Below are 25555 nucleotides of genomic sequence, written 5' to 3' on the forward strand. Positions count from 1 at the left end.
CACAGCCCTTCCCCACCAAGTCACACCAAAGCCTTTGCATCCGAGAGTCAGAATAAACATTTCCCTATTTTAAGTTGTTCCTCTCAGGTATTTGGTACAACAGGGTACACTGACACAGAAGTTTAGTTGTTTTTCTATAATACAGATACCATGGGAAAATATTAATCATGGTATTTTATTTTCAATAACATCGGTACCTAAAAGAGGAATGTCTGTAGATGAGAAATATTAAGACTTAAATGCTGTTCTCAAGTTGTTCAACCAAAATATGTCAGTGTATATGATAACCAACAGTTTTTTCTTTAGACCCAGAGATTCTATAGATTATTTGAAAAGATTCTTTTTATTTTTATTTTTCAGAGCTAGAGATCAAACTTAAGGTTTGCACACATGATTGATGAACTATATCTCCAGACCCTGGACATTTTCAGTTCTTTAAAAGTTTTTAATTTGCTAGGGCAAAATGGTATTTTGTTGGTTTAAGTTGTGCTTAGTGTGGATGAGTGTCATTTTACAAGTTTCATTTTAAATGAGCAAAACATTTCAATTTAAGGGCATTTCCAGCTTAGAGATTATCCTGATGGACGACTGAGTGTATGGACAGTTATTTAGGGGGAGATTAGGTAGAATGTAAGGGCACAAATTAACCTATAAATGGAGTTACATTTCCAAAAGTATTTTCTTTCAAAAATGGTTTTATCACATTTATTTGTGTGCCTGAATTTACATGCTACATAGCACATGTGTAGAGGTTGGAGGTCACCTTTGTGGGAGTCAGTTCTCTCCCTTCACCTTTTGGGTACCAGGGATTGAACTCAGGTTGTCAGCAAGCACTCTTGCCCACTGTGCTGGTCCTCCAAAGTTCTTGTTGTTTGTTTTTATTTTTGTTTTTGTTTTTACATATAGTTAGTACACCCATTCGGATCTCAAGAATTATCGTTTTCCAGAGAAACAGTAAGACTTACATGTTCCAAGATTTTTGTATTAGAAAAGATGTTTTATAAATGCAGTGCTCAAAGTGTCATGCACAGAAGCAGCCCATCAAAACAATCCATTTCTTATACTTAAAAAAATTTATTTGTTTTATGTATATGTATACATTGTTGCTGTCTTCAGGCACTCCAGAAGAGGGCATCAGATCCCCATTTCAGATGGTTGTGAGCTACCATGTGGTTTCTGGGAATTGAACTCAGGACCTCTGGAAAAGCAGACAGTGATCTTAACCTCTGAGCCATCTCTCCAGCCCTCTTATACTTTTTAGTAAGGTAATTTCTTTGTAAACATACTCTCTGGTATCCTATCTGCTGTTAAGGGATATAGGAAAATAGGAGAAAAGACAAAAGATGTCCTCAGTCTAGCTCCTAGGAAGTGTTTACAAAGCAAATTAAGGGGAAAGGTTTATTCTAGCTCACAGGGTCTTGAAGCGGTGGTTACACTATAACATTGTATCTTCAGAAGACAGCTATGAACTCTATTACTGCCTGGCTCTCTAGGTTTTTACAAACCAGGATTCAGGGAATGGTGCTGCCCACAGTGGGCAGGGCTTCCCACCTCCAAAAATATCATCCAGATACGCTTCCCCAGCTGTGTCCAGAGACTAACCTAACCTGGATAATCTCTCACAGGTGTGCCCAGAGACTTGTCTTTTAGTAATGCTAGATATTGTCAAGTTGACAATACTAAACCTCATTTTCAGCCATCAATAGTTCCTATTTGGCTTCAATTTCTCTCTTGGCTTCTCGTCCCTTCCTTTTCATTTCTTTTTTCCTTTTTCCTCTCTTAAGACTTCGTAGAATGGGTTATGGCCTTCTAGTGGGCAGGGTCCACAAAGCTAGAAATAAACCTTTGGATAGCTTGTTTTGATCATCCTTTGATGCCTAGCTGTTCACAACACTGAAAATCCCAAAGGAACAAATCCCAAGAGGGACACTGTCCCAATGTAAAGAGACGAGGAGGGGGTGTATATATATTAAGATGAGGGCGCACTAGTTCAGGAGGAGACTGTGACACAGACAATGCTTTTTTGCCTGAAAAATGTATAGAAGTGGAACATTTTAAAAAGCCCCCTATCCAAAATGAACATGTTGGAATTTTAGGACTAGTGGGTCTAAAATTGCCTGTATCTTGAAACTTTGTGTGAACTCTCCCTCCGTAAGAGTGCTAGAAACACAAAGACATTGCACAGCACGGTGGAATAGGTGTGGCCGCATGCCTCTTCGGCCACCACATTACTCTTATTTCCCCCACATTTGACATCTGTTTCATCAGTAGCCACTTGCACTGATAATTAATGGCGATGAACACAGTTCTTAAGACACTAAACCAGGGAAGGGTTTGGGGATGTAATTATCCCTCCGCTATTTAACTAGCAACATATTCAGAACCAAAAGAATTAACGCCATAATCCCTTCCCCTGTCCCTTTCATTTAGCCATGTGGAAAATGATGCTGTAATCTGCCCTTCTACTCAGACACTAATTAATGAAGTTACTCTTCCCTGTCTTTCATTGTTGGAAACAAAGCAAAGCTGCTACTGAACACACCTTTAAAAACCACAGTGTGCTTAATTAATCTTCAGTGGTGGACATGAGATGTTCCCGGCTTAGAAAGGCTGGCACGGTCTTGGAGTGGTGGTTTAGGGGAGACTAGGCCAAGAGAAGGGTTCTATGCTGTCCGGTTGTGTTGTTAAGTAGCTTGAGTTTTCCTGCCTGGCATCCTGCCTATTTGAGGATGACTACACTTAATCATATTGGCTCAAATAGATGAAAATTTTCTTCATTAGGAGAGAGGAAATCGGGAGCTCTATAAATGTTTAAGGAGATGAAAGTGCGCTCAAATTTGATTGGTACAGCTGCATACTTGTATCAGATAATTATATATCTCACAAGTATATGTATAATTTGCATTAATAAAAATGTAAAACTTAAACCTTTTTAAAAAGTAAAAGAAAACATTTAAAACAAGTTTTTTTTTTTAAAACCTACCTTTCTTGAGGCCAGCCTGGTCCACAAATCAAGTTCCATGAAAGTCAGAGCTGTTAAACAAACCAGACCAAATCAAACCAAACCAAACCAAACCAAAAAACCCAAATAACAAAAAATTATCTTTCGGGGCTGGGGATTTAGCTCAGTGGTAGAGCGCTTACCTAGGAAGCACAAGGCCCTGGGTTCGGTCCCCAGCTCTGAAAAAAAGAACCAAAAAAAAAACCTATCTTTCACTTCTTAATAAACATAATTCTAAATTATTTTTATTTATTTGTGTGCATGGGTATTTTCTCTGAATGTCCGTGCACCATGTATATACCTGGTACCAGAAGAAGGCATTGGATCCACGGGGCCTGGAGCTGCATCCAGCACTCTTAACTGCTGAGCCATCTCTCCAGCCCCAGAAGTTAATTTTATGAGACATCTGATAGTCTCATGCTTTTTTCAATTTAACTTCTAAACAGTTCATAGGGATTTAATGTTTTGAGCTTTAAGTTAAGAAGATCTGGACATGTCTTAAAAGGAGATGTAGAACAGTCACAGCATTTATCTGGGGCTTTCTTGTACCCTGGGCATTTGTCACCCAAAACCCCTGCCAGACATGTAGTTTGGTGAACAGTCCTCCAGGAGCTGTAGATTACCATTGCCAAGATTGGGACATGGAACCCAGCAGTATGGACGGCGGGGATTTACATGGCCTGACACATGGTCTTTCTAATCACACAGAAAGTTTGGATTGTAAAATTCCTCTCACTTTAAAAAAAATCACATTTTCCAATGATCAGAAGTTAAATGACTCTAAACACCTGTTTTAAAGGTCTTGCATGGACCGTTTAAAGGGTGGATTTAATTTTTGTAAGAAGACCACTAGAGGGCACAAGAGATCTTAGAAAGAAAAAGGTACTTCTCCCCCCCACCCCCCCCACCCCCAACCTCCACAAGTGGATAAAAAAGGAACATCTAATTGGCAACAACTTTTAAGTCGCCTTGTCCTATGTTGAGACAGTGTTCTTGATAAAAGCATAATTTGACAAAGCAAGCTATATTCTTTAGAACTAATTGGATTCTCTATCATTTTTCAAATATAGTATAATAAAATGTATTTGTAATATTTAAAATAACAACAACTTCCTTTTTAAGTAATATAATTTTTAAGTCTAGCTGGAAAACGTAGACTCTTTGAGGTCAGCAGAGGGGTCTGGGATATATTCTGGACATGCAGACTGCTTTTGTGCTGTTCTCATTGTGCTGGGGTAGTATTTCCCACCTGAGGACTTGCACAGTGGCCTTGCTAGCAGAATGTGTTACACACATCTCTCTGCCTCAAGGGAAGCCAGCCTGTGCCTTCCTTCTAGAATGGTGGACATTCTGGTGGACAGGATGCTGTCTCCCTGAAGCAATCTGAGAAACCGTCACCAAGAGGCTCGATCAGGTTGCTAGGAAGATCTTGGGATCTAGGGTGCCACCATGTACCTCCTGGCTAAGTGACTTAGTGAAGGATGAATAACTGTGTCTTCCAGAAAGCTGGTTAGGGCCACCACACAGGGCATTCTTAGTGTTGCCTCTCCCTAAGTTTAAAAGATATGCAAATTGCCAAGTGAGGTATCTATTGGTCGAAAGACTTGAATTCAGCTCCATTTCTGTCTGGCATGGTTTTTAAGGTCTGTTGGATACTTGAGTGCCCAAGAGAACAACAAGTCTGTCAGGGCGACAGCTTTTGTTCTCCTAAAAGTAAAATATTTTATAGTGAATCGCACTGACAAGCACATGGCTTCCCCACCGAAGCAGCACTCTGGATGAACATATGTAGAAACACTACTTTCCAGAACTCTGTTTCTATTCTTCTTTGTGCTGATGGCGTGAATAACCCCAGATTAGTCATCACCGTGGGGATGGTGTACACCCTGCAAACGGCAGGATGTTCCCAGTAAGCATGCCACTCTCTGTCACGGCGAGATGGGGCTGTCTTCTCGTCTGACCCCACTAGCAAGTGCCCACAGCTTTAGACTGCTGGCTCTTAGACATCTTACTGCATGGATGGTTCTCCTTAGCCGAGGTATTCTTTCTGTGAGGCTGGCCTTTGTCATATGCCATTTGAGACTTTGAGGCTGATGTCATCCATTATCATTAGCGCTTAGGGTGATGCAAGATCTTAAATTATCGATTACCCCAAGGAATGCATTTAGTATGTTGAGCAAGTTCCTCTCTATCCATTTTGGAGAAGGGCTTAAGGGACAGTGTTCAGAACTCCAGGCTTGGATGTTTACTTCTTGTTTTTTCCCAGGAGAGTTGGTATTGAGGTCTGATTTTGGACAGCTTTGTTAATGTGCAGTGGAAGGTTCATGGCTAGGCGTAGGGCTTGCTGTCTCTCCAGATCTTTATTCCTGTTTTTAATATCAAGTATTATTTTTTTAGTTTAAGATTATGAATATGTTTCTTCACTGTATAAAACATTTACAAACATGCAAAGATATACACACTCTTGAAAATTGGGGGCCATAATTTTATTAAGTACATCTATAAATACACACCAAATAATTATCAAATTAACTACATTAGTGTAGTTACCATCACCATCTCAAACTATTTTTTCTATTTTCTTCTGTTTTGTTTTCGAGACAGGAATTCACTATGTAGCATTGGCTGTCCTGAAACTCACTATTGTAGACCAGGGGGGCTTTGAACTCATAGAAATCTACCTGCTGTCCCCATACCCTACCCTGTACTGGGCATAAATTCATACTCCACCATACTCAGCCTCAAACTTTAAAAAAGATGTTTTCATTTATTCTTTGAGAATTTCACATAATCTATTTTGATCATATCCATTCCTCTTCTGCAACTCTCACCCAACTTGTTCCCCCGCCCCACACCTATTTGGTCTAGTGTCTGTTGGCTGACTACTCTTGGGTGTGGCGCCTTTCCTGAGTCTCACTCACTGAAGAAAGCTGCTAGTCCCTCGCCCAGCTGCAGTTGAGGGTAGCTAGGAGTGGGACTTTGTGCCCACTTCCCCTCTCCCATGCTAGGATTTTTGTCTGGCAAACTTTGTGCAGATTTTACTGCATGCCCTCACAATCCGTATGAGTTGATATGTACGTTTGTTTGTCTTGTTGTGTCTGGAAAATGCTGCTCCCTTTGAAGTCACCTACCGCCTCTGGCTTTTACAATGTTTCTGACACCTCTTCCACATAGATCCCTGAGCCTCAAGGGAAGGGATATGATGTAGACATTCCGTCTGGGGCTGAGCATTCTGATGTCAGCTATGCTCTGTACATTGAACAGTTGTGCATTTCTGTGTTAGTTGCCATCTACTACAAGAAGCTTCTTGGAGGAGGGTTGAACTGTGGGCTGATTTCAAGTTCTGGTTTGGACTCTGGGTTCAGCCTCCTGGCCTTGAGTATAATAGTTTGTATTCATTGTGCAAATAACTTTCTTATATGATGTCTGTCTTCTTCCACTTGCTTTAGTTATTGCTCTATTGCTGTGAAGAGACACCATGGCCATGACGATTCTTATGAAGAGCATTTAATTGGGGGCTGGCTTCTAGTTTCAGAGGCTTAGTCCGTTATCATTATGGAGCGTAGCACGGTGGTAGGCATGGCAGGCACGGAGCTGGAGAGTAGCTGAGAGCCACGGGCAGAAACAGCAACACTGAGCATGGTGTGAGCTTTTTGAAATTTCCATGCCAGTTTCTTTTTTTTTTTTTTTTCTGATCCAATTGATAATTGTCCACCTAGACATACAAAGCCCTTACACATCCATCCCTTAAGAATGTTCATAACAACCTGTAAGTGTGCAGAGAGGAATCTTAGCATCCACCTCCATGTTCTCTCAGCTGCTCCCTTTCTTGCTCCAGTCTCCTCCTCCTCCTCTAAAACTTTTCTCCCGCCCACCCTTCCTTCTCATCCAATGACAGGCCTTGTTCTATCTTGTATCTGCTGTCACCTGCATAATGACATCCGCCTACATTTCACCCTTTTTGTCTAATTAATAAAAAACTTTTCTCTCAAATATAAGCTGATCACAACTATTATCATTTTGTAATTAAAAGCATAATTAACTAAACCCAGTCCAACCTTTCATCAGTTAAACAGAACATTTAGTTATCCTTCCAGCTTAAGAAAACTTAAAATCTGTTATATCTTGGTTAGCTTGTATACTGTCTAATAACTATCTAATAAAATATGTATTTTCAAAGTTAAACAGCCTGATAGGCTATGAGTCTATAATCATTCTTCAATTCCGTCAGAAATCTGAGAATGATCAAATATCTATAAACATAGGAAGTCTAACATGGCTTCCAGAACTGAGAGGTTGTAGAGACAAATTTCCACCAGCACAGTCCTCTGTTGGCAACGTGTGAGTGCAAGTCTTTAGCCTTCTGGCCCCAAATCAAATGACAGACTCTTGAAATGCAGTGATCTTGAAGGGCTGATATTTCTGGCTTGGCAAAATTATCAGTCGACTATTCTGCATAAGGTGTCCCTTTGTGGACAGTATTTGTCTGTAGATGAAATAGGCACCTTCTGCCCAGGGGCTGCCTAGCCACAAAGTATTGCCTCACCTGAATGTAGAGATGTTCAATTTCTTTGTTAAATCCAACAAAGGGGAACTGTTAGGAGCAGATATGCTCAACAAAAGATAAATAACTTTAAATCTCATATGTTCTGGATTTCTGACATTTTTGAAAACCATCTATCTATATAAGGTAATCTGGACTGTTGTCTGTTAACTTACCTTAATATATTATCTTGAAAGCATTCTAACAAACTCAGAGCCATGGATTTGCTATTTGGCCCTTAACTCACATGTGTAATCAACTCAGAAGTTTGTAATGGCATCAGTAGAAGGACTGGCTCTAAACCTCGTACTTTTAAAATTTTTTTAACAATTAAATTCTATACCAAAGTAAAGATATGATTTTAGCTTAGTTACCAAATGAGATTATGGCTGTACAACTCAATCTATCTAATTCCTCCCTGTTAAATTATGACCAATTCTAAATTCCTCATAAAAACAACCTTAGAATAACCACTCTCTGCCCTCTAAAAGTTCAGGGAATTGGGGCAATGACTCTTCTATAACTTCTTCAAGCTGTAGATGGGTATTGAGATATCCCTGGGGGGTGGGGTAGGTAAAATGGAGCAATGTTGTAGCCTGATGTGCCTGTCTTAACTGGGCCCAGCTGAAAGTCCTTGAGATCAGGAATCCAGGCAGGTACATTCTGGAAAATATAATTCTCAAGGCAAAAGTTTAGAATCAATATATCTTTTTGTTTAATTCTCTTGAATTTAGTTCTTCAGGTGGCCTTCCTCTATCAAATCTGATCAATATGACTCTGGAAAGTGTCCAGAGCCTATCACCCATTTTAAAAACACAAAGGTAAAACCTTCCTCCCAACATATTCCTTAGTCTGTAACCAGAAAAGCTTGTATTTAATACTCTCCCAGAGGAATAATATAACCATAAAATTCAAAGTCACACCCATTATGAAGATTAAACAATTTTAAAAAGGAAGTAAGCTAAACAATAGTGTTAAACAATGAGCCTGATAGGCTGTTCTAATCTGTCATATCAGGAAATTAACCCAACATTCCCATGGAGCCCATGTTAAGAGAATCTGAGATTCCTGTTGTAAATATCAAAAATAACCACACACCCTCACTAGCCAGCATCAACGAGTCATATGGCCTTTAGCGGGGTAATTCATAAAACAAACGCCTTCTATCAATTCTAATACCAAAAAGTAAGCAACTTATCAAACCAGGACTTTAGCCCAAAATATATCAATCTGTCAAGCTCTCTATTCGAAGCCTTAGATTTTTATTTATTAATAACTTCTATACTATATGTCTGTATTCACTCTGCCTGGTGTTACAGACTTCTATCACAACTCTCTACTTGGAGTCAGTGACTAATTTTCCCTATGTTCCGAACCATGGGTGAAAATCCCCATGTGATTCGGGCAATCTCTGTACTTTCTTCTTTTAAAACCAAACTTAATCACCTTCTAATAAAACCTGTCATTAAGAAGCAGCTTGTCTAACTAGGATTTTAACCCAAAATTCCCGTGGAGCCCACGTTAGAAGGAATATGAGTATCCTGAAAGACTTTTTAAACAACTTTCTAAAAAACAGCTTTTAATCTCTTAACTCTTTGAGCTGCCACTACTTATCACAGCAGGGGACCTACAGCCTGCAAGCCTGTTTGTGCTTCTTTGTTTAAGGTTCACGTGACTCAACATGGTGCTGACCTCCTCTTACTTAGAAAATAAAACTTTCTTTCAACTCTTAGGCTTACTAGTGGATTCTTGCCCACGTTGGTTCACCACCCGTGGCTGTAAAATTTAAAAAAGTTCTGTATTTTATCCCACACTAGATCTGGCACCATAGTGCTCCAAGGTATCTGGTAGATAGCTTAGTCTTAGTCAGCAAAGCATCTCACCCGCTTTGCTGTATCCCATATCACATTGCCAACGGCTACTCTCTGAGCCTGGCAACAATCTCTCTACCCATCTAGTTCCCAAGGCAGATTGCCGCCGTGCTAGACATACACATCCCAATTCTGTGGCGGCCCAATGTCTCCAGCTACCACAAACTCTCTTGAATTCAATTAAATCGCCACATGAAAGAACACACAATAACCTCTGATCCAATTAATAATATTTAATTGCCCACCTAGACATACAAAGCCCTGTAGGCATCCATCCCTTAAGAATGTTCTTAACAGGCGAATGCCAGCAGCAAACCACTGAACTGAGAACGGGACCCCCGTTGAAGGAATCAGAGAAAGAACTAGAAGAGCTTGAAGGGGCTCGAGACCCCATATGAACAACAATGCCAAGCAACCAGAGCTTCCAGGGACTAAGCCACTACCCAAAGACTATACATGGACTGACCCTGGACTCTGACCTCATAGGTAGCAATGAACAGCCTAGTAAGAGCACCAGTGGAAGGGGAAGCCCTGGGTCCTGCTAAGACTGAACCCCCAGTGAACGTGATTGTTGGGGGGAGGGCGGCAATGGGGGGAGGATGGGGAGGGGAACACCCATAAAGAAGGGGAGGGAGAGGGATTAGGGGGATGTTTGCCCGTAAACCGGGAAAGGGAATAACACTCGAAATGTAAATAAGAAATACTTAGGTTAATAAAAAAAAGTAATAAAAAAATAAAAAAAGAATGTTCTTTTTTTTTGTATATATTAGTAATTTATTATTATTATTATCGGTTGTTTTCTTTTTTCTTTTTTTTTATTTTTTTTAATTTAGAGAATACTTTATTAGTTTTTTTAATCAAACCCACGTATATAAGACCTTACATATTTAATACAGTGTGTTACCCCTGTACAAATGGAAAAAACTTAAGTTCAACATTTCTAGACCAATATGGCTGTTAATTTCTGTACAGTGCCAACTCAACACAGTAAACGGGGATACTTTTTTCGAAAGTTGACAGCACAGGTAAAGTTTCAAAAAATTCAAATTATATATCTGTATATATATATTTATATTTATATAAAAAGACCAATAATAGCAGTGTGTTATGCATCAACAGCAGCAACAGCTTTTCCAGGTTCTGCAGTCATCTGAACAAAACTGTAGAGACATCCAGCACACTCCATTAAAAAAAAAAAAAAAGTAAAAAAACAAAACCCGAGAAAACAGCACAGTTCTGTTACTCTTGTGGTACCTGGCACCATTTTTTTTTAAATTAGCTTCTCAATCATCATCTGGAAAGAAAACATTCTGAGCAACATCATTAAAAACAGCTCTGATAAAGCACGGTCACTACTACGTATCATAAAGCAGGTACAAGCTATTTTACATCCACAGAGGTATGATACAGTACTGTCCTACATCTATAATACTAGAGGATACAATTTAAAAGGCATTATTTGAGACTTGATTCTACTTTTCCAGCAGAGGGCCCAAAGGATGGTGTGACACAGCTTTGTAAAGAAACATACTCTAGACAGGATTTCCTTTCACTAGTGGCACAGTTCTAAGGATTCATTCTCTCCATGAATGTCAGCTAAAACCGTTATTAAAAAAATGAAATATCCCTAGAACAAAACCATATAACCACCGGATTCACATGAAGATGACCTAGTGGAGACAAGCTGGACCTCACCTTACCAACAAGCTATCAAATCTGTTATGTTTAAACAGTGAGACCTCCAAGGAAGGAGATGCCAAGTAGTGCTTCAAAGCTTCGGACCACAATCAAACACAGCATCCTTTTCAACAGAAGCAGAAGCTCATCTGAATATGCTCATGGGTGCTGACATCAACATTTAATCATCTCCTCACTCATCCAGGAAGAGGGGGAGATCAGTTACTACTGTACTTTATTGTGTTCAACCAAATCACCATGTTACAAAAATAGCAAGCTGCCATAATAAAAAATAAGGCTCCTCTATCCAGCACCAGATAGCATCATTTTACTTTCAAGCCTAGAAATTGCACACTTGTATATAAACCAATCGAAGATGAGGATTGAGAGTTCATCTTGGTGGATTTTTCCTTTGATGAATATGAAGTGTCCTTCCTTATCTTTTTTGATGACTTTTAATTGAAAATTGATTTTATTTGATATTAGAATGGCTACTCCAGCTTGCTTCTTCTGACCATTTGCTTGGAAAGTTGTTTTCCAGCCTTTCACTCTGAGGTAGTGTCTGTCTTTGTCTCTGAGGTGTGTTTCCTGTAGGCAGCAGAATGCAGGGTCCTCATTGCGTATCCAGTTTGTTAATCTATGTCTTTTTATTGGGGAGTTGAGGCCATTGATGTTGAGAGATATTAAGGAATAGTGATTATTGCTTCCTGTTATATTCATATTTGGATGTGAGGTTATGTTTGTGTGCTTTCATTCTCTTTGTTTTGTTGCCAAGACGATTAGTTTCTTGCTTCTTCTAGGGTATAGCTTGCCTCCTTATGTTGGGCTTTACCCTTTATTATCCTTTGTAGTGCTGGATTTGTAGAAAGATATTGTGTAAATTTGGTTTTGTCATGGAAAATCTTGGTTTCTCCATCTATGTTAATTGAGAGTTTTGCAGGATACAGTAACCTGGGCTGGCATTTGTGTTCTCTTAGGGTCTGTATGACATCAGTCCAGGATCTTCTGGCCTTCATAGTTTCTGGCGAAAAGTCTGGTGTGATTCTGATAGGTCTGCCTTTATATGTTACTTGACCTTTTTCCCTTACTGCTTTTAATATTCTTTCTTTATTTTGTGCGTTTGGTGTTTTGACAATTATGTGACGGGAGGTGTTTCTTTTCTGGTCCAATCTATTTGGAGTTCTGTAGGCTTCTTGTATGCCTATGGGTATCTCTTTTTTTAGGTTAGGGAAGTTTTCTACTATGATTTTGTTGAAGATATTTACTGGTCCTTTGAGCTGGGAGTCTTCACTCTCTTCTATACCTATTATCCTTAGGTTTGATCTTCTCATTGAGTCCTGGATTTCCTGTATGTTTTGGACCAGTAGCTTTTTCCGCTTTACATTATCTTTGACAGTTGAGTCAATGATTTCTATGGAATCTTCTGCTCCCGAGATTCTCTCTTCCATCTCTTGTATTCTGTTGGTGAAGCTTGTATCTACAGCTCCTTGTCTTTTCTTTTGATTTTCTATGTCCAGGGTTGTTTCCATGTGTTCTTTCTTGATTGCTTCTATTTCCATTTTTAATTCCTTCAACTGTTTGATTGTGTTTTCCTGGAATTCTTTCAGGGATTTTTGCGATTCCTCTCTGTAGGCTTCTACTTGTTCTCTAAGGGAGTTCTTTATGTCTTTCTTGAAGTCCTCCAGCATCATGATCAAATATGATTTTGAAACTAGATCTTGCTTTTCTGGTGTGTTTGGATATTCCGTGTTTGCTTTGGTGGGAGAATTGGGCTCCGATGATGCCATGTAGTCTTGGTTTCTGTTGCTTGGGTTCCTGTGCTTGCCTCTCGCCATCAGATTATCTCTAGTGTTACTTTGTTCTGCTATTTCTGACCGTGGCTAGACTGTCCTATAAGCCTGTGTGTCAGGAGTGCTGTAGACCTGTTTTCCTGTTTTCTTTCAGCCAGTTATGGGGACAGAGTGTTCTGCTTTCGGGCGTGTAGTTTTTCCTCTCTACAGGTCTTCAGCTGTTCCTGTGGGCCTGTGTCTTGAGTTCACCAGGCAGGTTTCTTGCAGGGGAAAAGTTGGTCCTACCTGTGGTTCCAAGGCTCAAGTTTGCTTGTGGGGTACTGCCTAAGTCCTCTCCGCGGCGGCAGCAACTGGGAAGATCTGCGCCGCTCTTTCCGGGAGCCTCCGTGCACCAGGGTTCCAGATGACGTTTGGTGTTTTCCTCTGGCGTCTGGATGTGCACAGAGTGCAGTCTCTTCTGGTTTCCCAGGCGTGTCTGCCTCTCTGAAGGTTTAGCTCTCCCTCCCACGGGATTTGGGTGCAGAGAACTGTTTATCCGGTCTGTTTCCTTCAGGTTCCGGCGGTGTCTCAGGCGCAGGGATCCTGCCGCTCCTGGGCCCTCCCCTACGGGAACCCAGAGGCCTTATACAGTTGCCTCTTGGGCCAGGGATGTGGGCAGGGGTGGGCAGTGTTGGTGGTCTCCTCCGCTCTGCAGCCTCAGGAGTGCCCACCTGATCAGGCGGTGAGGTCTCTCTCCCACGGGGTTTGGGAGCAGAGAGCTGCTGCGGGCCGGGATCCGCGGGTGTGGGACTTCCGGTAAACACAGGAAGTGCCCGGTCCTAGAGGAATTTTGCCTCTGCGTGTCCCGAGTTCTCCAGGCAGGCTTCTTGCAGGGGAAAAGTTGGTCCTACCTGCGGTTCCAAGGCTCAAGTTTGCTCGTGGGGTACTGCCTAAGTCCTCTCCGCGGCGTCAGCAACCGGGAAGATCTGCGCCGCTCTTTCCAGGAGCCTCCGTGCACCAGGGTTCCAGATGGCGCTTGGTGTCTTTCTCTGGCGTCTGGATGTGCACAGAGTGCAGTCTCTTCTGGTTTCCCAGGCGTGTCCGCCTCTCTGAAGGTTTAGCTCTCCCTCCCACGGGATTTGGGTGCAGAGAACTGTTTATCCGGTCTGTTTCCTTCAGGTTCCGGCGGTGTCTCAGGCGCAGGGGTCCTGCCGCCCCTGGGCCCTCCCCTACGGGAACCCAGAGGCCTTATACAGTTGCCTCTTGGGCCAGGGATGTGGGCAGGGGTGGGCAGTGTTGGTGGTCTCCTCCGCTCTGCAGCCTCAGGAGTGCCCACCTGATCAGGCGGTGAGGTCTCTCTCCCACGGGGTTTGGGAGCAGAGAGCTGCTGCGGGCTGGGATCCGCGGGTGTGGGACTTCAAAAAGAATGTTCTTAACAACCTGTAAATGTGCAGAGAGGAATCTTAACGTCTGCCTCCTGTTCTCTCAGCTGCTCCTCCATGCCAGTTTCCAACTTCCAAATCCCCAGTGACACATCTACTCCAAAAAGGCCACACCTCCTAATCCTGCTCAAATAGTGCCACTCCTGATGACTAAGCATTCAAATACATGAATCTATGGGTCCATTCTCATTCAAACCACCATACCACTTAAAAATGACTAGAATATTAAATTGTTTTTCCAGTCATGTAAAATGACATACATTAATATGCATTGGTACAACCTTGACTTTTGGTAAAAGAATTAGAGGCTATTTTCTTTTTTTAGAGTATTATTTTTCTGAACAGTATCATCAAGGATTCTTTATACAGAAAAAAACCTCTTGTGGAGAGGAGCCTTTTTTTTTGCAGGTTAAGAGGGAAGTGAATAGAGTGTTCTAGGTTCTTTTCTGCTGAGGGTGGGAGGCCTCTCACAGGCCAAGAGGCTGCCATGGTGCCGGGAGCAGCAGAAGGCGAGGTAGAAGAGTTATGGGGGCCATCAGTGTAGTACTCTAGGTTCAGATTTTCAGAGGAAACCCCTGGGACTAGTAACCACTTCCCCTCAGAGCTGTCAGTGGGGTCTCTTGGGAAGGTCAGCATAGAGTAAGGACCTGGACCTGTCCCTGCTGCACCATGATTCAGAACTGTCCTAGAATCCTGTGTTCCCAAAACTTGTGCTCAAAATACAGCAATACTATAATAACTAGACACTGTATATCCAGTGATGACCCCAATGTTGGTTTTTTTGGAAGAGGAGCCTGAAGGAAGTGTTGATGGAGGGTGAGTGATAGAGGTAGCCTTGAAAGACACTGGACTTTGGAAAGGGCAGGGAGGCTTTCTAAGACCAATGCATTTAGCAGCTCACGCATGGTTGAGATGGTTGATGCAGTGGAGGCAAGGACCCTGTACTCACCCAGAAAGAATGAGGAGCTCGCAAGCATTGTTAAGTGAATGCCGGAGATGAGGGAAGCAGAGCTGTAAGATCACTGGTGGAGCGGCATTGGTTATACCTGCCAGTGGGGTACCAGGGCGGTGATTCAGCCTTTAGAACTAAAGAAAAAACCAACAAACCTCTTCTCTGCCTACTGACTGTGGATGTTCTCCAGTGGTTCTTACTGGTTCTTCTTATCTGCATAATAATTACAGTATGGTACATACTCAAACATCTTCGTGTGGTATAGTGGCTGTGGTTCAGAGAAAGTCCTGCATCTTTAGCAGAGTCGCCAGTGGCAGATTCAGTGTCCAGCCCACCTTGGGCTTTCCCGCCCATGCTTTGGGCACTACGCTGTATTTTTTCCTCTCTTGTCTTTTCAAAAGAGTACCTAACAAGCCTTGGATGGATTTGTGGCAGGGCTTCACTACATCTGGCCAAGATGACCACTGGTATTTCTCAAAGTGATCCTATAAACTCAGAAATATGGGGGCAAGGTCAAGGGTAGCATCTGACATTCAGCCTTACTCTAAACGCACAGTTGGCGTTTGCTTTTGGCTCCCCGTTCGAGCCTCAAACCTGGGAATCCCACTGTGATGCTCTGGTGGGAGGGAATGAGACTGCCAGTGGCCATGACGTAAGAGCCAGGATGATAGTAAAATATAAGAAGAGTTTGGCTGCTGAGATAGGAGCCACTGCCTTCCAGCCTCTCAGAGTGTTGTCGGCTAGCCATACCTTGGATAACGATGGGCGTCCCCTGGAGAATGAGCAGTGCAGCCTTTTGCCATTATCAGTATCTCCTCTTCCACAGGGAGGAGAGGGAAGTTTAGGGAATCAAGGGTATGGTGGGCCAGTTTGGAGAAATGCATAAGCAGGTTAAGTGTTCTTTATCATAGTGCTTCCCAGAGCCTTTATTATGTAATTGTGACATCCCAGGAGAATGCCTAGAACAGGCTTTTTGCTCACTGTTTTGTTTTGTTTTGTGATGAGTTACATCCTCAGTGGCAGCTCTTCATGGGAATCTGCAAGTTATGTTGACCAGGGTTCATCTTCTAGATATTACACATGCCTTTCCCTTTGGTGCTTGACTGTTTAGTGTTTGGTATAGGTCTCTTCTTAGCTCTGAGATTTGACTTGGTGTTTGTTTTTTTGTTTTTTGTTTTTTGGGTTTTTTTTGTTTTTGTTTTGTTTTGTTTTTTTTTGTTTTTTTGTTTTTGAGTCAGGGTCTCACTGTGTATTCCAGGCTGACCTGGATCTCACTATGTAGGCCAGGCTGACCTTGAACTCACAGGCTGACCTTTACCTCCCAAGCGCTGATATGAAAAGTGTACACCACCACACTCAACTGGTGTTTTGTTTTGAGAGAGTATTGCTTTGTAGCCCAGGTGGTGATGGGGATGGTACATACCAGGCAAGTGACCCATTCATATCCGTAGTCCATCTGTCTTTTATGCTGTCTTTAAAAAATATATATATATTAGTTTCATCAAGGTACTTGGAATATGTGTGTGTGTGCATGTATATATGAGTTTATGTATGTATATGCCTGAATAAATTATTCCAGCAATTCAGTCTGTGTTGCTAGAGGCAAAAGTTTCATCCTGGGGTCTGGATGAAGATTTCCTTCTGACTTCAAATTTGGGGAAGTCAGCTATGACTGGAGGGTGGTTGTAGCGAGGCTAGGAGGAGTTGTGACCCATCTGGTTGGATGACGAACTTTGGTCACTGAGCCAAGGACACATCTCTCAAGTGTTATTGCATTTTGCTACTGGCTTTCAAAAAAGGTCCCACAAAGAATGCCATTTTGAAGGGCATCGTGAGCTTTGGAGCTGGGGAAGGTGGGCTTTTGTCAGCCCAAGCTTGTCTCCAGGTGCTACTGAAGCCTTGTGGTCTCAGGCAAGCGACCTCGTCATCCCTGGTATCACCGCTTTCCTCCATCTGAACAGGAGAGGCACTGCCCGCCTCCTGTGGCTTCCAGTAGCACAGCAGAGCAGCAGAGAAGATGGAGTAAAGCCCTGAGCCTTAGACACAGCTGGATCCCTCAGTAGATGGGGCTAGTATGAGCCTCAAAGAGAACACAATAGATGTTAAAAAGACACGTGCTCCACTATGTTCATCGCAGCCTTATTTATAATAGCCAGAAGCTGGAAAGAACCCAGATGCCCTTCAACAGAGGAATGGATACAGAAAATGTGGTACATCTACACAATGGAATATTACTCAGCTATCAAAAACAACGACTTTATGAAATTCGTAGGCAAATGGTTGGAACTGGAAAACATCATCCTGAGTGAGGTAACCCAGTCACAGAAAGACATACATGGTATGCACTCACTGATAAGTGGCTATTAGCCCAAATGCTTGAATTACCCTAGATGCACAGAACACATGAAACTCAAGACGGATGATCAAAATGTGAATGCTTCACTCCTTCTTTAAAAGGGGAACAAGAATACCCTTGGCAGGGAATAGAGAGGCAAAGATTAAAACAGAGACAGAAGGAACACCCATTCAGAGCCTGCCCCACATGTGGCCCATACATATACAGCCATCCAATTAGACAAGATGGATGAAGCAAAGAAGTGCAGACCGACAGGAGCCGGATGTAGATCTCTCCTGAGAGACACAGCCAGAATACAGCAAATACAGAGGCGAATGCCAGCAGCAAACCACTGAATTGAGAATAGGACCCCCGTTGAAGGAATCAGAGAAAGAACTGGAAGAGCTTGAAGGGGCTCGAGACCCCATATGAACAACAATGCCAAGCAACCAGAGCTTCCAGGGACTAAGCCACTACCTAAAGACTATACATGGACTGACCCTGGACTCTGACCTCATAGGTAGCAATGAATATCCTAGTAAGAGCACCAGTGGAAGGGGAAGCCCTGGGTCCTGCTAAGACTGAACCCCCAGTGAACGTGATTGTTGGGGGGAGGGCGGCAATGGGGGGAGGATGAGGAGGGGAACACCCATAAGGAAGGGGAGGGGGAGGGGTTAGGGGGATGTTTGCCCGTAAACCGGGAAAGGGAATAACACTCGAAATGTAAATAAGAAATACTCAAGTTAATAAAAAAAAATCAGACAGATTAATCACTAGAAAAGAATAAAAGGCACAGAAATAAAAAAATGGGTTGGTGGAGATGACAGAGTAATAAATGAAAAGCACAGAGAAAATAAAGATCTATAGTTAAGTCAGAACACACTGGGGGGAATAACGTGAAGTTGGAATTTTTTTTTTTTAGTATCAGGGACATCGTATTAGAGGATCGTAGACAGGTAAAATACAACACTAAATGCCCTCAAAAGTATATTGAAAAGAAGGGATGGAATCCAAGATCACATCACTGTGTGACAGTAGACCTAGTTCCTGCTTCCTTAAGTAGGGTCAAGGTAATTCACTGTAAAATGTCCCAAGAATGGAAGTCAAGGTCACTTGTCTGCAGAATGGTGAGCAGGCCTTCATTCCCTCCACAGCACTGCTCTCCCATGGGAAGTGTGGAGCTATCACAGAAGGGCGTGTAGGGCCTGTGCGATGGTTCAGCAGTCAAAGGCACACACACTGCCAAGCCTAATGACCCGAGTTCTAACTCTGGAGCCCGTATGATGGAAAGACCGGCTCCTGCAAGCTGTCTTCTGACCTGTGTGTACATGTGTGCTGTGACCTGCACACACACACACACACACACACACACACACACACACACACACACACACACTGAATGTTTAAAAAATTAAGAAGGAGAGGGACTGTGGAATAATGTCCTAGAACTACTGATCCTTAGAACACATTCTCAAACTGTTGTTCTAACTGTCCTTTGGTTCCTGGCAGATGCTGCCCAGCCTCCCGTTCTCCAGCCTTGCTGACCCCTCTGCCCACACAACCCCCTTCCTTACCTCCTCATCACTTGTCACACTGATCCCAAGGAACATAGTGTCATTTGAGATATTTGAAGCTATTAAAGTATGTTATCCTTTTGCTTATGACAGTTCGAGTCAGCTCATTCCATGAGATGTTGCCGTATCTTTGACACTTAGAATGGGTGGATCATGGTAGGTGCTCTGTTGAAGGGATGCCGTGGATGGAACAAACCTTAAACTGAAGGCTTTCTGTTATACAGGGTAGAAGACCATGATGATCTGATGCCAATATTTATGCACTATGACAGCACTCTGAAGGAAATTTACGGCGAATACTTCTTGGCCGAACTAATCGAGGCCCAAGATGAAGACAATCATGCTGTGGTGTGTGAGGTTGGTGACGGGTCTTCCTCGGGACATAGTAAGAGAAATGAGAGGAATGAACTAGGATGTCCTGGCGTGCTGAGTCCCCGTGAAGCCGATGTGCCCAGCTGTTCTTAAAACAAAATTCCTGATTTTACCAAATGAAGACTCAGGAGCCAGATGCTAGAGTGAAAGCCTGCTAGCTCAGAGAGGCAGAGAAGGCACCCAGCTAACCTTCATCCTCAATGGACTTCCCGGAAGGAAAAAGCCAGTAACCCTTCCAGCCGAATGTCCTTCCTTTCTACTTCCTGTCCATCTCTATCCATCCTGACTTCCTCTCACTCTCTATGGTTTTTTTCCTATGTTCATTCCCTGTCAACTGGTTGTTTGTTGACCTCTTGACCCGTGGTTGACTTTATTTAATTTTGTTTACAGTAAACAGAAAACTCTTGGATTAGAAGTGTATGCTAGGGCTAAGCCACACCACACCAAGAAAGGTTTTTTTTTTTTTCCTCAGTCCACAGTCTCACAGTATGATCAAATCTCCTGCAGCACTCTGATTAGAGCTGTGTTCTAGGGCAGAGCCACACCACAACTAAAGAGGTATTCCAGGACACAGTCTCAGGGTTCAGAGTATGACTAGATACCCTGCCCTCCTGCATACCCTTCTAGGTGATGCCAGGACAGATTCTGTATCCTTCCCAGAGTTAACCCTTAGTGAGGTCATCCAGAGTGACCAGACTACTGTGGACTCTTTACTTGTCTCTCAAAATACTGAATAGAGATTGGGGAAAGCATCCCACAGAGATGAATATGGGAGATTTCTGGACATCCCACAGTATCAAGAGAGCAGAGTTTAGATATCAGTGTTCTGCTGCCAGGAAGATTTTGTTTGACTTGGAAAGTGATTTTATTTTACTTTGTTGAAATTGTTTTGATGTAATTTCACACTCACAGAAAACATACAGGTATAAATTCCCTAGATACTAGAGGTTTTTCCTTATTTTATCATTCTCTTGATTACTTTCTCTAATGTCTGTCTGCCTGTCTGTCTGTCTGTCTGTCATCCCCCCCCCATCCTCTGTCTCCATCCGTCCATGGACACATTTATATATTTATTTAGAAGCATGTGAAAGTAAGTTGTAGGTGTAATGCCCAAGTCATGCCATATACATAAGTGTTATCCCTACAAAGCTTGTAACTACAGTATAGTAGTCAAAGTTTAGCAATCCCAGTGTCTCATCTGCAGACCTCAGTCAGGTTTCACTGACAGTCTCGACAGTGTCTTGTGTGGAAAAGCCCAGGCCATTTGTTGCATTCGGTGTCCTGTCTCTTTAGAACTTAAATTGGAAACAGCTCCCTAACCCTTCATTACTTTTCCCAAATAGTAACATCTTCCACCAGTGCAGGAGAGTTCTGAGAGAGAGAGAGAGAGAGAGAGAGAGAGAGAGAGAGAGAGAGAGAGAGACTCTCAATTTGTATTTGTCCATGATCCATGTTATATATGATTGAATTTAGTTGAATTAATGACAAATGCAAAAATTAAAAACATGTACATAACACTTGGAGTTTTAAGGAAGAGAGAGTAGCAGCCCTACTCTTACTTTGGTCTTTGGGGACCAAAAGAGGGACCCCACATTTCTTTTTCTTTTTTGATTTGGAACTGGGAAATACCAAGGACCACATTCCTCAAGAGATGGAGGTGTGAGGTGACTAAGCTAGCTGGCCTTAGTGTGTTCAGCTCAACCAGAGGCCCCAGGTTGCTAGTATAAGACACTCAAGAGTGTTATAACCACCTCTTCATTGTCTACTCACTCTGGAGATGTTCACACAGGCACACCTCCCTTATCTGCACACCTTGGCTTCCTGCCTACCAGAGGAGGCCCTTCCTTCCCTGATTTGCCTGGTAGGATTCTGATAGCTGGGGACTAAATGCATAGAGGTTGTTCCTTGATGTTGAATCTGCGAAAACCGGCCATCCTGAAACACAGCAGAGTCACCTGCTACTTTGTGTCGCTGAACTTGACACTTCAGTATTCTTAAGAGTTGAAACTGTAATTCATGGGGTCTGCTTGACCGTAGGGAGAAATTGACTTTAGTTGGGACTTTGGTACATTAGAGACTATACTGATTTGTTTGTTTGTTTGTTTGTTTGTTTGTTTGTTTTATAAACTTGACACAAACCGGAATTGAGGAATTGTCTTCATCAGACTGGCTGTGGGCATGTCTGTTGGTGCATTTTCTTGATTGGTGATTGATGGGAGAGGTCCCATTCCAGGTGGTCCTGGGTTCTCTAAAAAGCAAGATTAGAAAGAAGACAATCCAGTGAGCAGCATTCCTCCATGGTATTTGCCTCACTTCCTGGCTCAGCTCCACTCCCTGATGGGCTATAACCTATCAGCCAAATCAACCATTTATCTTTCCTCCCACAAGTTGCTTTTGGTCAGTGTTTCATCCCAGCAGCAGAGAATGAACAGGGACAGATGTTTTACGGAGTGTCTGGTGACAAGATGGGACCACAAGGGTGGGGTCTTTTCATACACAAGGTAGCAGGAGGATGGAGTCTGGAAGCAATGGTCCTCACACTTGGGCTTGCTGGGAAGTGCCCCTGGGTCTGAGGAAGCCCTGGTGAGCTGGGCCTCACTCAGGCATTCCTGACCTAGTAGTTCTGGCAGGGGGAAGCAGGAGCCTGCTTTTCTCTAAGTTGCAGGGTGATGTTGCTGCATGAGGGATTCGAGTTTTATATTAAGGAATTGGAGAACCTTCCTGTTGGCCCTGGGGTGGTATCATTCACATCTAGGGTGCATCTTTACCTACTATAACTGCACAGCTCAACTTCCATAGTGAGGGCTGGTAGCCAGGAGGAGAAATAATGGGGAAAAGCCTGAATGAAGTTTTGGGCTTGATATTTACATATAATATGACACCCGGGCTGGTGAGATGGCTTGGAGGATAAGATCACTTGATCTGTAAGTCCAGTGATCTGAATTTAACCCTGGGAAGTCATGAAAAGATTGAAGGAGAACCATCTCCCCCATAGGAGATGCTCTTTGAGCTCTATGTGTGCATCTTGGCAAATGTGTCTCATCTCACACACACACACTACTCTACTATAGTAAATTAAAAAATTAAAACCTCTTTAAAAATAATAATTAGCAAATGGGAATTGAATAAAGCCCTTGGATCCCCCACCCATCCTGTTCATTATTAGAATCATAATTATGTTTTATTTTATCTTCAAATGGATATTTGAATTTGATCTTAAAAGGAGATTTCTGTGCCAGTGGATTGAAAAGCATTAAAAGATTGGAATTTGCAATTTCGCTTCTGGGTGATATTTTTAGGGATTCATTCTTCATATGCTCATTTCTTATTTGATGAAACTTGTGAGGTGTCTTAAAGAATATTACTTTTCTTGAAACTTGAAATCAAATATTCTCTGTAATAAGAGGAGCAGTTTGAGGCTTGCTTCCTCATCAGGCTCCACAGACTTGGTGACTAGGAGACTCTCCTGGGAGGCATTCAGACTCTGCCAACTTCACGTCACCATCACCTTCTTATAGTGATGAAGAGGCCAATACTCTAAATTAGATGTGGGCAAAGGATTTGGTTGACACCCTTCCAGGAAAAGATACAGAAATCGTCAGTTGGTGCAGGTACATGCAAAGAAGTCCTCCGGTACCTTAAGGTATTAGTTTCATTAGGCATTTGGGGAATGTAATTCAAAAGCACAGCGAACCCAGTCATGTTGGTGCACATCTGTAATCCTTGTTACCCAGAAGACGGACACAGGAGGATCCCAAGTACAAAGCCAAAATAGGCAGGCTATTTTGTTTCAAAAACAAAACAAAATACAACAACAAAAACTGCAGTGAGATAATTTTCACCCCTAGTAGAACGGTGGTCACAATGAAAATACCAATTATAACAACACTGACAGTAACAATAACAATAGTAAATAGTGAAAGCTTTGGTTTGGAATTTAAGGACATATGGAGGTGACAGGAGTTTGTTTGTTTGTTTGTTTATTTGAAGAGTTATTACTGTCATAGGCAGACAGACAGCAGCATGGCAAGGGCCCAGAATAGAGTTCAGGTCCATGGTAGAGTACAGGGGGTCCCTTCTTTTAGGGTTCAGAATTGGAAGTAGTGGGAAAGATATTGAAAAATTCCTCTTTTTGAGGAATTTTTTGGCTATTTTGCTGGAGTAATCAGGGACTGATAAAGTAAAGAGTGTCAGGTAAGTGGGGTCCAGGGAGGGGGGACGGAGAATCTATAGAAAGAAGTTACTTTATTTGTGGAAACCCAAATACTTAGTTTCTGGACCTATCCAAGCCAAAAGGAGGGACCCTGGCTAACAAGTGAAGAGCTAAGAAGGGAATACATTTCCACCCAGGCTTTCACACAAATATCTATGGTGGTATTATTTAAAATATCCCACAGATGAAAACAGCCCAATTGTATATCTGTTAATGAATGGCTGAACAAATATAGAATACTGATAGTGGAATATTGCTAGGAAATAAAAGGGAATAGAGTGGTCACACTTGAAAACATTCTGGAAAGAAGTCAGGCACAGAGACTGCATATTGTATAATAACATTTCTAAAAGCCCAGACTAGGCAAGTCTTGTATAGAGAGAAAGAAGTTAGGGGATATGACTGGGGGGGTGAATAAAATATGGAATTATATAATGGTTATACAATTTTATTATATACTAAAAGACATTGAATTGTATATTTGCAAAAAGTTAACTTGTAGTAAATGAATTATATCAAAATCCTGGGCCAATCAAATCCACTTTTTGAGGGAGGGACCCAGTGTTTTGTTTGTTTGCTTTCGTAAGTGAGTTATATCTTATATGAAATAGACTCTGGGGTTGGAGAGATGGTTCAGTCATTAAAGGCTAAGTTCACAAACAGAGCAGCATCATTGCTCAAGCTGGACTCCAACTCCCGGACATAAGCCATTCTCCTGGCTCAGTTTACCAAGTAGTTCAGAGCATGGGTGTGCTGAATCATTAAATGTTTAAGGGTCCCCACATGATTCTGGTATGTGGTCTGGTTGCTGGCTCTCCTCACCCACTCAGCAGTTAAATACGCTGGGGAGGGTAGGAATGAAGTGAGACACTATGGGTATGTATTCCTGAAGATGAGAGCTGCTGGCTCTAAAAACTAGGATCTGAGAAATCACACTGGAGATTTTAACTTAAATTGTATAAATATATTTAAAATTTTTACTGGTCCATCAAAGACTTGCTTTCTCTGTCAGCTCTAGGCTAATGACGAAAGGAAGGGTCAGAATTTAGGATGTTAGTGTCGTCCCAGATCAGTTGAGGAAGTGATCTTCAGCAGCTATAGTGAGCTCTGCCTTGTCCTTTTCCTTGGTCTATTTCTTGAACTTCCCATGTGTGAACATGAAGGTAAACAAAGCTGCGGGTTAGAAATGGCGGTGCTGACCCTGTGAGGTCGGAGTCCCTAAGGAGGCGAAGAAGTCTAGCCCAGTCTCCTCTGAAGCCTGCACTGCCTCAGAAGCCAGAACCTTTATGTTCCATTGAGAGGAGATCACAGATTTCAATCAAGGGCAAGGGCAGAGTTAGGACCTGGGTACAGGAGCCTGGGTGGAGATCACTGTGAGCAGAGCCACGTCTTGTGTCTGAAGCATTTTTGGGGGTGAACTTAAATACTGGTTGTACCCTCCATGCACACGGTGGGCTTAGATTATTTTTCAAAACATACTTTAGGATTTTTAAAGGCTTCAACCGTCCTTCTAACCCACCAACCAGAGGTAGCGAAAAAGAAGGTTAATAGGGAAAGGGTATTGTGGACCTGTTTAGAAGTAGTTCCTTGGGGGTGATTCCACTCTTGGTTGTCAGGATATCAGCAGTCCAGTTCAATAGCAAACAGCAAACATGAATTAGTAGTAGTGGTACAATCCAGGAGAAATGGCCTCCTCCGAAATGACATGAGTCAATGGAAGTGGCCAGAATCCGCTGGAATACCACTAGAAGTTCTTTGGTACATTTTTCTCTATGAAGTGAAGATCAATGAAGACCAGCAAAGACC

At 42.4% G+C, this 25555-nt stretch overlaps 1 protein-coding gene across 4 annotated transcripts in view; it reads left to right on the forward strand.

The window, feature by feature from the left end:
• The window catches only part of Cfap61 (cilia and flagella associated protein 61), a 278953-nt gene that overhangs the window by 23264 nt on the left and 230134 nt on the right, over positions 1 to 25555 (forward strand). For all 4 annotated transcript variants that reach the window (NM_001430465.1, XM_087652240.1, XM_087652242.1 and 1 more), the window contains 1 exon segment: positions 19389 to 19521. In NM_001430465.1, the coding sequence (NP_001417394.1) occupies positions 19389 to 19521 (133 nt within the window).

Source organism: Rattus norvegicus, chromosome 3 (assembly GCF_021556685.1).
Source record: "Rattus norvegicus strain SHRSP/BbbUtx chromosome 3, alternate assembly SHRSP_T2T, whole genome shotgun sequence".
Taxonomy (NCBI): domain Eukaryota; kingdom Metazoa; phylum Chordata; class Mammalia; order Rodentia; family Muridae; genus Rattus; species Rattus norvegicus.